Source organism: Mytilus galloprovincialis, chromosome 9 (genome assembly GCF_965363235.1).
Source record: "Mytilus galloprovincialis chromosome 9, xbMytGall1.hap1.1, whole genome shotgun sequence".
NCBI lineage: Eukaryota > Metazoa > Mollusca > Bivalvia > Mytilida > Mytilidae > Mytilus > Mytilus galloprovincialis.
This window is the reverse complement of record NC_134846.1, coordinates 27,221,067-27,233,786: the sequence shown is the minus strand read 5'-3', so window position 1 is coordinate 27,233,786 and position 12,720 is coordinate 27,221,067. Positions and strand designations below refer to the sequence as shown.

General features: G+C 33.3%; 1 protein-coding gene across 4 annotated transcripts in view; it reads left to right on the top strand.

The window, feature by feature from the left end:
- The window catches only part of LOC143044717 (putative E3 ubiquitin-protein ligase HERC4), a 279,500-nt gene that overhangs the window by 145,111 nt on the left and 121,669 nt on the right, over positions 1–12,720 (top strand). For all 4 annotated transcript variants that reach the window (XM_076216809.1, XM_076216805.1, XM_076216806.1 and 1 more), the window contains exon 14: positions 3,026–3,075. In XM_076216809.1, the coding sequence (XP_076072924.1) occupies positions 3,026–3,075 (50 nt within the window). The remainder of the gene's footprint in view (positions 1–3,025; positions 3,076–12,720) is intronic.

Genomic DNA, 12,720 nt, shown 5'->3' with positions numbered 1-12,720 from the left:
ATAATTTAGGAATAAGGGGCCCAAAGGGTCCAAAATTGAACTTTGTTTGATTTCATCAAATATTGAATAATTGGGGTTCTTTGATATGCCGAATCTAACTTTGTATGTAGATCCTAAATTTTTGGTCCCGTTTTCAAATTGGTCTACATTAAGGTTCAAAGGGTCCAAAATTAAACTTAGTTTGATTTTAACAAAAATTGAATCCTTTGGGTTCTTTGATATGATGAATCTAAAAATGTACTTAGGTTTTTGATTATTGGCCCAGTTTTCAAGTTGGTCCAAATCGGGGTCCAAAATTAAACTTTGTTTGATTTCATAAAAAATTGAATAATTGGGGTTCTTTGATATGCCAAATCTAACTGTGTATGTAGATTCTTAATGTTTGGTCCCGTTTTCAAATTGGTCTACATTAAAGTCCAAAGGGTCCAAATTAAACTAAGTTTGATTTAAACAAAAATTGAATTCTCGGGCTTTTTTGATATGCTGAATCTAAACATGTACTTAGATTTTTGATTATGGGCCCAGTTTTCAAGTTGGTTCAAATCAGGATCCAAAATTATTATATTAAGTATTGTTCAATAGCAAGAAATTTTCAATTGCACAGTATTCAGCAATAGCAAGAAATCTTCAATTGCACAGTATTGTGCAATAGCAAGAAATTTTCAATTGCACAGTATTGCACAATAGCAAGAAATATTCAATTGCACAGTATTGTGCAATAGCAAGAAATATTCAATTGCACAGTATTGTGCAATAGCAAATATTTTAAATTGCACAGTATTGCGCAATAGCAAGAAATTTTCAATTGAAGTTATCTTTCTATGTCCAGAATAGTAGTTGAAACAACTTAAATCATTGTTTTATACAATATACAATGTATATTCACTTTTACTACCAACTGATAAATTAAAACAATCTTTACCATTCAGTGATAACAAGCACTTTATTTTACATTTCAATATTTTATGATGTGTTTAAATGAGTAGTTATTGTTGCAAACTCCATTAGAAATTTGATTGAGATCAGTTTTGGAAAAAGGGAAAGGAGGATTTGAAAAAAAAGGGGGGGGGGGGGCTAAATTTTTCTCATTTCAGATTTCAAAAATAAAAAGAAAATTTCTTTAAATTTTTTTTTGAGAGGATTAATATTCAACAGCATAGTGAATTGTTCAAAGGCAAAAACTATATTTTAAGTTCATTAGACCACATTCATTCTGTGTCAGAAACCTATGCTGTGTCAACTATTCAATCACAATCCAAATTTAGAGCTGAATCCAGCTTGAATGTGTCCATACTTGCCCCAACCGTTCAGGGTTCAACCTCTGCGGTCGTATAAAGTTGCGCTCTGCGGAGCATCTGGTTTAATTCGTTGAACAGTGTGCAATTGTCCTAATATAGTATTTAACAATAAATAAGTGGTGTGATAACAAAATCAGGATAAATTCTTTACACAGTGTGCAATTGTCTTTCAACAGTGTGCAATCATCTATCAACAGAATTTATTGGGTCAATAAGATTCTTTTGAGTATGGCTTGGGCTCATTTTTATTGACCCAATAAGTTCTCATATTTTGACAATTACACACTGTGTAACTTATAATATATTTGTGAGGAGATTTTGCTAAAATTGCCATAGTTAGTCTTGCATTGCTGTGGATTTATTTTTATTCTTTGTGTACAAATTTTCACCAATTTAAACATTTGAACAATGTATTAATGCAGAGAAATGTGTATTGAGTTGAATGTTTATTTCTGGTTATAAAGTGCAGTTCTAGAGTAGTGTAAATAACTTGCAATAAATATAGTAACATTAAAAGTTTTCTTAAAATAAAAAATGTTGAGAAATATCAATGTATTATAAAAGAGGATTTCTTGTAATTGAATTACAGAGATACAAATATACTAAGGTATCCATATATGTATTTGGGATTGATGGAAGCTTCAGTATATTAATATATATCAGGCCCATAGCCAGGAATTTCCAAAGGGGGTGGGGGGGAGGGGGGGGGGGCGGGGGTTATTTGGACTCATGAACTCGACATGAACTACGGGTATATATATATATATATATATATATAAAACAAAAAAACTGGCGATCCGATGTAGATCTGTTGTAGAGTTGTCACTGACTCAGACGTACTTATAAATATAATTATTTTCTGTGACTGTATATTAAATTAATTTGTAGGATCCTTTACTATAGATAATTTAGCTGATCTGTAACAATAACATCTTCGTGCCTCATATATCATGTACTGTAGTACGCCGCTAGATTAAAACTGACGAGGAAAGGTAACACACGGCCAGCGAAAGCTATTTTTTTGAGAGCCCAGGTGGTCGTGTGGTCTAGCGGAACGGCTGCAGTGCAGGCGATTTGGTGTCACGATATCACAGTAGCATGGGTTCGAATCCCGGCGAGGGAAGAACCAAAAATTTGCGAAAGCAAATTTACAGATCTAACATTGTTGGGTTGATGTTTAGACGAGTTGTATATACATTATGTACACAGTCATGTATCACCATCATTGATGGCGATCCGATGGATACATCTGTTGTAGAGTTGTCACTGACTCAGACGTACTTATAAATATAATAATTTTCTGTGACTGTATATTACATTAATTTGTAGGATCCTTTACTATAGATAATTTAGCTGATCTGTAACAATAACATCTTCATGCCTCATATATAATGTACTGTAGTACGCCGCTAGATTAAAACTGACGAGGAAAGGTAACACACAGCCAGCGAAAGCTCTTTTTTTGAGAGCCCAGGTGGTCGTGTGGTCTAGCGGGACGGCTGCAGTGCAGGCGATTTGGTGTCACGATATCACCAAATCGCCTGCACTGCAGCCGTCCCGCTAGACCACACGACCACCTGGGCTCTTAAAATAGAGCTTTCGCTGGCCGTTTGTTACCTTTCCACGTCAGTTTTAATCTAGCGGCGTACTGCTGTACATGATATATAAGGCATGAAGATGTTATATATATACATATATATATATATATATATATATTTTGTTTTTAGATTATTGGTGGGGAAGTTTAAAACCAAGATATTTTAGCAGAATTTTAAGTGTAAGTATAAGTATGATCTGGGAACAATATATATCTATTAGGAAATTAGTCTGATAGTTTAAAATTGATATAATTTCGGACTCCATGAGTCTTCGCATGTTTTATGAATTATGGTGGCCCTGTTAGACTGAAAAACTATCGGAACTGCTCAATAAATTAACCACATAATTCTAATCGTGAATAAAAAAGTTTTATCATAGAGCAGATATATTTTGTCCAAAAAAATGACCAAAATAAGTGTGATTTATTTAGCCTAGTCAATTTAGGTCTAAAATCACTCAACCTCCAACTAATAGCAACACAAGTTTTTTTTTTAGAGCAAATTATAGTATAAACTTGGACTAACAACATACTAAAAATATCCATTGATATAATTTGCGGAAGAGGTTATTTTTGGGCGAAATAAGTGGTGTTTAGAGAAAAAATGCTGAAAACTGGAAAAGTAGAAAAAATATTATTTTTGGTTCCATTTTAGACCTTGACTTGTTGAATAAAGAAAACCCTGATTTATTTTAATAGACTATTAATTAGTCCTCTAGTAAGTCCCCTTCCCACGAAGTGGAAGTGGACTTTAGGTCTGTCTGTCTGTCTGTCTGTCTGTCTGTCTGTCAGATGATAATCTATGTTAGATAAAGGATGATTTTCATTTAAGAAATAATTCATGGAAGCCATAGATTTGTTGGAAATTTACACAAGGTCTCAGCCATAATATCCAAATTTACCCTGAGTCTTAGCGAGGGATAAAATCGACCAATATCATCGGCCAGGCCGTAAAATTCACTAAAATAATCAGTTTTCCAAATTTTTTTGTCATTCTTAAAGATATTGATTTGATAATAAGTATATATTCTTCTTCTATACTGTGGATTCATTTTTATTCGTGGTGTACCAATTTTCGTGGGTTTCATGGGTCACAGCGAACCACGAATTTAAGAATTCAACGAAAAATAATCCAGAGAAATGTGTATGGAGTCGGATGATAATTACTGGTTATGTTATGCAGTTCTAGTATATTGTTGACTAGCGATAAACATTGTAACATAACACATATGTTTTTTATTGAAAGAAGATACAAGTATTTTGATTAAATCTAAAATAAATATATGGAAAATCAGTGATAATTTACTTTTTAGGATAGATTAAAACTGTTCATGGAATTTAACTGCAAGTTGTTAATTACCGTGTCATAGTTTGGTTTACCAGTGATTAAAAATCAATAGGATTAATTACGGGGATATTGCCCGTATACACCAGCGGATATCAGAATAATTGATCACTTGATGGTAAAAGCATGAAGCTTGCCATTGTGAAAGATTAAGGGGTATAGAAAAAATTCAGATATGGAGCCATGAAAAAAAATCCAATATTGCCGCCAAATTCAAGATGGCCGACATTAGTATAACATAATTCACTTGATGAAGTCTTCCAATTTTAATGAGTTCAGAAGATGTCACAAACTTAAGGAAATACAATTAAGATATGTCAACTATTATTTTTTTAAACCTTATAATACAGAAATCATCAAAATTGCGCCCAGATTCAAAATGTCGCGTCAAAATGTCTAAGTTTGACAGTATTCGTATATATACACCATCATTGTGTGATAGAAGGTTACCAAATCCGTGAAACTGATCATTTGATATCGACAAAGGCCTACAACGTACCATTGATGCCTGGGTGCATAGATAATTTTTTTTAAATGGCGACAGTATTCAAAATGACGCCGTTTAACAAGTCAAAATTTGACGTTTGTTTTTAAATATGGTATAAAAATGATTAAAAAATAATGGATCATTTATTTCAATACAAGCACGTATATACAAACATATTATTATTTAATGTAACAGGTGACATTAACTATGTAATAAAAATGGCCGATACAGTTCAAAATGGCGTCTTTGACGAGTTCTTATTTTTCTCAGTTACAGGTAATAACCTTAGAAAATTTCACAATTTTTCTGAAATGAAATATGAAACATATGCAGTATTGAATTAGTGCAAAGATTATTTTTTTTTAGAAATGAGATAAGAAATTAAAAAAAAAAATCACAAGTTACTAGTTAACATAACAACAGATTAAAATTATATAATTAAAATATGATACAAATGCAGGAAAATCAAAAGAAAGCACAGTCACAATCAGTATCTCTTTCACAGTCCGGTGAGCAGTTGCATAATGCTGCTTTCAAGAATTTACATGCTCCTCGACATCCTTTCTTACACTTACATCTTAAATCCACAGTGAATGAGCTCTTGGCATGACACTGAAGCCTCAGCAAGCACAGACCAGAATAGTACCCAAGTTCCATCAAGTTTTTGCCAACCAAATAAATCTGGTGATGGCATACTTGAATTTGCAACTTAACAATTGCCCCAAATAACACTACCTTGGTAAGCTGCACGTTTCGTATGTTCAACGAAGAAGTGCATCTTGTGTTGGAGGAATATTGTCAATTGTTCTTGTCTTCTGCGTGAATAACTGTTTTCTTAACTCATTCACCATATTAACTGTACTAGACCGATCATACAGAAGCACAACATATAGTTCTATTACTTTTAACACTTTTGAAATTTCCACTTCATTTGGATTTTCAATAACCTGCAGAAATGCTTCTGACAGCTCCTAATATACGGACCATGTGTCCCAAGCTGATTTCGTACCTTTCCCAGAAAAAAGCTGAGACTGTGTCACAACCGGTAAATGAATGGAACAGTGGAAAGACTTTCAATTTCAATGGTTCTAGAGCAAGGCACAATCCATGAATTGAAATATATAGGAAGTTCCTTCCAGTGCCAAAACCTATCGACAGCTGTTCAGCCATTTGAATTCCCCTTTTAATGCAGCTGGGAATGAGGACATATCAATTGAAAGTTCTCCTTCAACTAATGGGATATCTGGTTCGCTGAATCTTAGTTCAGCTGGTGGAAGATTGGAATAACTCTCTGGTAAAAGAGACACTCTGTTTGACTGGCATTTCAACATAGGTTCAGATTGGTCAAATGTTTGAACAACGCCTTGAACATCCTCTGAAATATGTTGGAATAAAGATATACCTGTACCATGGAATAAATCTTCTAACGAGATACTGCTTGAATTGTGATCAATGTTGTCTACAGCAGATGAAGTAAATACATTTTGTAGTGGATTGGTAAGGCAAACAATACCTTCTTGGACATAACGACGACAAACATCATTGGCCATGGAAGTAGAAATTTCTAACACTCGGTCGTAGGAGACAGACAGTCCAAGTTTGAAGAGAGTATCTACTAGATCCCGTTTGCTAGTCTTACATGGATCATGATTTCCAAATAAGCACAAACTGGAGGTTCATGATCTTTCATGTGACGGTTGGATAGTTTCTATGTACAACTGTACATCAGAAGATGTGCTATTGTTAATGTCGACTGGGAATATGAACGATCCTGAATGTTGGGTCCAAACTGAATCATGCTGACCAAAGTAAGCAATGACTTGGGTACAGAAGCTTCCTGATATCCCTTTGGGAAGGTTCCTTTAAATTCTGAATTAGATACGAAAATATCTTTACGAACAAACGTAGCTGCTTTTAATATGTTGACAAACTCATTATTAAAGTCTTCTAAGCAGGATCTTCAATGCAGAACCAATGTCATCTTTGAAAGCAAGAATGTTTTCAAGACCTTGTTTGTAAGCATCTAAGTTAGGGAAATTACAATTCTGTGTTTTAGTCGTGCACTATTAACATGATTAACCCAAGATGAAACATCTGCACCTAGACATGTTATTCTTTCCATATAAAGATTACATAGATCTGACAACTTGTAAACACGTATGGTCTCATCGCATGACCTTGTTTCATTTATATAAGAGACTAGTTCTGAAAAAGCAATACCATGGATTTGACTTTCCTTCTTACATTCGACATTATCATTTTTCATTTCAATTCGAGATGCACGATTATATAAGGAAACAAAACATTTAGAGTGGTACTTTGCTTCCCGTGCAATTAGATCACCAGCACTTAACTTTGCAAGTAACAACGTGTCAGTTAATTTTACTGCATATTCTTTCACACGTGTATCTTGTCCAAACGTTGAGGACTCATGAAGGGCTTCTTGACCATTTTCATTACAGAAAAAGCACACAGACGGGTTACTGGTGGACTGAACGGAAAAGCTATGTCTACTTTTCTTTTTAGATATGGTTGCTTTATTATCTATTCTCTCATGTGAGGTTGGTTTTACTGCTCTATCCAACTTTGTCCTGTTCAGTTTTAAGTTGCAAGATTTGTGCCAACACGCCTTTTGGTCAATGAAAGACTATGCTATTCCAGATCCCTCATCTAAGTTTTCAATGCACACAATAATGCCTTCAGGTATCAATCGTAATTCATGAAACTTCTTAATATTGTCAGCTAAAGATTGATAACCAGCACCAACATTGAGACGTTTACAATCAAATGGGCATATACGTTTTTCATCCATTATTTCTTGGCATAGGATGCAATTTACCAAATCAATATTATTTAATTTAGTCGGTTTGTCATATTCTACACTTGATATCCTGAACGTCTTTTTAGTAGCCATGTTGTAAGAAATATGATCGTAAACTAGTTTATATATTCCTTGTGGATAACTTCTGTATGCCAGACTCGTGTTTCTTCTATAAATGACGTATCAGTGACGCTTGAATTGAAAAAGTTAAAAAGACAAACAAAAAGTATGTAATTCAATATTTGATGACCTGAAATCCTAAAAGTTTTGCGAGGCACAAATATTTGTTGATTATTAATAGCTTTCTAGATATACACGATATAGTTTCTGATAATAAGACTTTTGACGGCCATTAAGGAAATATTTTTGATTGTTCCATATTCAGAAAAGATTAATTAGCCTCATAACTGGCAATATGCAAAGTTTTGTGCTTTTATTATCAAATGATTATTTATACCATTTTTTTTTTTGGACTCTGCCTCATGACTGTTGGCGGCCATTTTGAATTTGTCGGCCATCATGGAATTATTTTGATTGTTCCATATTCATTAAAGATTAATAAGCACCATAACTAGCAATATGCAGAGTGCCGTGCTTTTATTTTCAAATGATAAATTATACCATATTTTTGGACTCTGCCTCATGACTGTTGGCGGCCATTTTGAAATTGTCGGCCATTATGGATTTTTTTTTTATTGTTCCATATTCAGAAAAGATTAATAATCATCATAACTAGCAATATGCAAAGTTTTGTGCTTTTATTTTCAAAGGTTAAATTATACTATATTTTTGGACTCTGCTTCATGACTGATGGCGGCCATTTTGAAATTGGCGCCCATTGTGGATTTTTTTTTATGGCTCCATATCCAAAAAGGTTTATAAGCATCATAACTAACACTATGCAAAGTTTTATGCTTTTACCATAAAGTGATCAATTGTCACAAGATATTGGACTTAGCTGCTGGACTAGTAGGTAATATTGTTTATGACAGGAACATTTATTTTCACACCTTATACTTAAATCACTGTTTATTATATCGTGATTAGGGAAATGAGCTTTCAATCATAAAGTTTTGAATGCCTTATAGAATTCAGACAAGAATTTATAAATTGTAAAACAAACAAATAATTAGTTGTCTCTGTCCATTATCGTAATCAAAGTTATCAATGAACACTTTAACCTAGAATTACCAAGGGAGGATTTTGACATTCAAAACTTTTTCAATGAAATCCTTCTTTTTTGTTTTGTTTTTTTATTGATCAAACCAAGGAGGTTATATGATCTCCTAAATCAAAAAGAAATCCACGAATTACGTATCTAATTTTTGGCTCACCTGGCCCGAAGATCAAGTGAGCTTTTCTCATCATTTTGCGTCCGTCGTTTGTCGTCGTCGTCCTTAGTTTTTATAAAACTTCTCCTCTGAAACTACTCGGCCAAATTAAACCAAACTTGGCCACAATCATCATTGGGGTATCTAGTTTGAAAAATATGTGGTGTGACCCGGCCAACCAACCAAGATGGCCGCCATGGCTAAAAATAGAACATAGGGGTAAAATGTAGAATTTGGCTTATAAGTCTGAAACCAAAGCCTTTAGAGCAAATCTGACATGGGGTAAAATTGTTAATCAGGTAAAGATCTATCTGCCCTGAAATTTTCAGACGAATCAAAACCGGTTGTTGGGTTGCTGCCCCTAAATTGGCAATTTTCAGGAAATTATACCATTTTTTGGCTATTATCTTGAATATTATTATAAATAGAGATAAACTGTAAACAGCAATAATGTTAAGCAAAGTAAGATCTACAAATAAGTTTATATGACTAAAATGATCAGTTAAGGGCATTAAGTTTTACCCTTGTCCGTCTGTACGTACGTCCGTGTGTTCCTAAGTTGGTTCCCGTTTTCTTACTTTAGGAATACTTGCTTATTTCCACAAAATACAGATCAAGTTAAAATTTTGGTTCCATCACTTTTACCGTTCTAGAGTTAATACCCCTTTACAAATGAAAAAAAAATTAAAAAAAATATTTCCGTTCGCTTACTTTAGTTTGCCTCAACCAAATGTTATGAAACTTATACACAATGCTAATTACCATAATTTACAGATCAAGTTTGAATTTTGGTGCTGTCACCCTTACTGTTTTAGTGTTTATGCTTTTTACTAATGGAAATATTGCTAAAATTTTCATTTTTTTTCTCAAAATATCAATCAAGTAATTTTTATACGACCGCAAAAATTAAATTTTTTGGTTGTATATTGGTATCATGTGGTTGTCGTCTGCGTCAATGATTTCCAGATATTATTTTTAGTATAGGTTAATAAAAATCAATAAAATTTTAAGACAAGGTTTATACCCACTAAAGGAAGATTAGGATTGATTTTGGGGATTTGGTCCCAACAGTTTAGGAATTAGGGGTCAAAAGGGGCACACATAAGCATTTTTCTTGGTTTTCACCCAATAACCTTAGTATAAGTTAATAGAAATCTATGAAATTTAAACAAGAGGTTTATGACCACAAACGGAAGATTGGGATTAATTTTGGGAGTTTTGGTCCTAAAGGGTCCAAAAGTTAACTTTGTTTGATTTTATCAAAAATTGAATTGTTGGGGTTCTTTGATATGCTGAATCTTAACATGTATTTAGATTTTTGATATTTGGGCCCCTTTATCAGATTGGTCCACATTGAGTTCTAAAGGGTCCAAAATTGAACTTTATTTGGTTTCTTCAAAAATTGAATTCTTAAGGTTCTTTGATATGCTGGAGCTTACCATGTATTTAGATTTTGGATATTGGACCATAATAAATTAGATTTTTTAAGTTCTTAGACCACATTCATTCTGTGTCAGAAATCTATTCTGTGTCAACTAATTAATCACAATCCAAATTCAGAGCTGTATCAAACTTGAATGTTGTGTCCATACTTGCCCCAACTGATCCTTTGTCCATGATTATAGTTGAATCAACTACAATCAATGCTTAATACACTGCAATGTTTAATTTTGCCTTCCACTGATAAATTAAAGCAATTTTTATCCTCCATTTCTAAAAATATTTTAAAGTCTTCTTTGCAAATTTGAGTTATCTTTCTTTGTCCACGATGGTAATTGAATCAACTACAACCAATGTTTTATACAATCAGTCGGAAACCTGATTGAAATAGAACAAAAGAATCGAAGCTCTTTGTTAGAGAAGGCGATAAATGCTTAATGTAATGTTTACTATAGTGACAAAAAATTTAAAAGTTAATAGAAACAAACAAAATTACAAATTTCTTCTCAATTACCAAGTGTTTTATTTTAAAAACACCATTTGCGTAAGTTTTGAATTTATCTAGTACATAGTTAAGCAGAACAATTAGATATCAAGTCGACGACATGGGTATCTTTCAAGTTGGATGTAGAAAATGCATATAACCTCCGATTTAATTTTATTTTTATCATGGACGGAAAATATATCAATCTTTTAGTTCAGCAATTTTCGTGTCTGCCTTTCCATTATGTGACTCAAGAAAAAAATCCAAAAAATGGGAAACAAATGTATTGAAAAGAGAAAATCGAGTGCACCTTTTTATGTTAGGGCATGTTTGAGCTGAATATTTTGTCTTGATATCGTTCAAAGCAAGAATATTTTATACACCGTCTCGCTTCAGATTCTAGGAATAAAACCACCAATTAATTGTCCCATTGCTTTCTATGTTAAATTCCTTGATTTCAAGCTTTCATGGCTCTTTCGTTTTAAGTTCAAATGAAGTGACACTCATTCCATGTCAAAACATTACCTTCCGGTAACCCATGCTGGAAAAATCATCATACCCTTAATTGCATTTAAAAACGCATTGGTTCCCCGAAGTTCGAAAGTACTAAAACAGGTACTTCAGATCTGAGAATCAGGCAATAAAGGCCCTTATGTTTCAATTTCATACAACTTTTTTATTATTCAATATAATCATTCAACAAATATTCTACAATGATCCACAGTCATTCACCTTTCATTTGGTACCAAAATTGCCAAAATATTTTACAAATTAAAAAAGTTACAGATAAGTGTAGGAACTATTTTGTTTTAAATATGTACTACTTTCTTGTATGTTCTTTCAGACCAGGCCCGAATTAGTGGTTCTATACCTCTATCATTTTTATATATCTAAGCTACAGGTTGACTTAATTACATAAAAAAATCACAGTACTAAAAGATGAAATATATGGGTCAAGTGAAATACCTATCTAATGAATCACAAAAACAGAGTAGGTGTGTTCTAATAGCTATTTTTTTGTCTGAAAGTACTTGACGACAGTCTTTCAAGTTGGATAATGAAAATAGATATCTTCAAAAAATTATGATTTTTTTGTGTGTGATAACTAGGGTGTATTGTCTGCCCATCCACGAAATATTTAATTAGAATTTTTTTAAGTGTTTATGAATTTTCGAAAATTCCACCTGACAACCGATCAGACAATAGTTTTAAGTTGAATCAATGCAGACAAGATCATTAACTGATACTCATTAGCTAGTTGATACATTTGTCTTTTAAAATACAACTGACATATAAAAATCGTAATGGTGCAATGTGGATAAATTTATCGGTTTCCAAGAGCAAAATTGGCAGCGCGTCATCCTTACAATGGCTTCCATTTCTACGATTGTGAAAATGAACTGGCGTAATGGGGAGATAATTTTGACTAAGTAGAATCCTGACTGCAATGCAATATTCAATTTTACTTCCTATTGATAAATTAAAGGTTACACGCCATTATTTCGATAAACCATAAGTCCGACAGCCCATTGGTACGACAAACCATTAGTCCGACAACTCAATAGTCCGACAACCAAATAGTCCGACAACCAAATAGTCCGACAACCCATTGCTCCGACAGCCCAATAATCCGACAACCCATAAGTCCGAGACTTACCAAGTATCAGGGAAAAATCAAATGTGTCTGTATATATTAATACGTCTATTTTATAACATATTTTAAGAATAATATCTCCTAAAATTGAGAATGGAAATAGGAAATGTGTCAAAGGGACAAGCACACGAAGGCCACCAAACGGTCTTCAATGAAGCGAGAAACTCCCGAACCCGAAGGTGTCCTTCAGCTGGCCCCTAAACAAATATGTATACAAGTTCAGTGATAATGGACGTAATACTAAACTCCGAGTTATACACTAG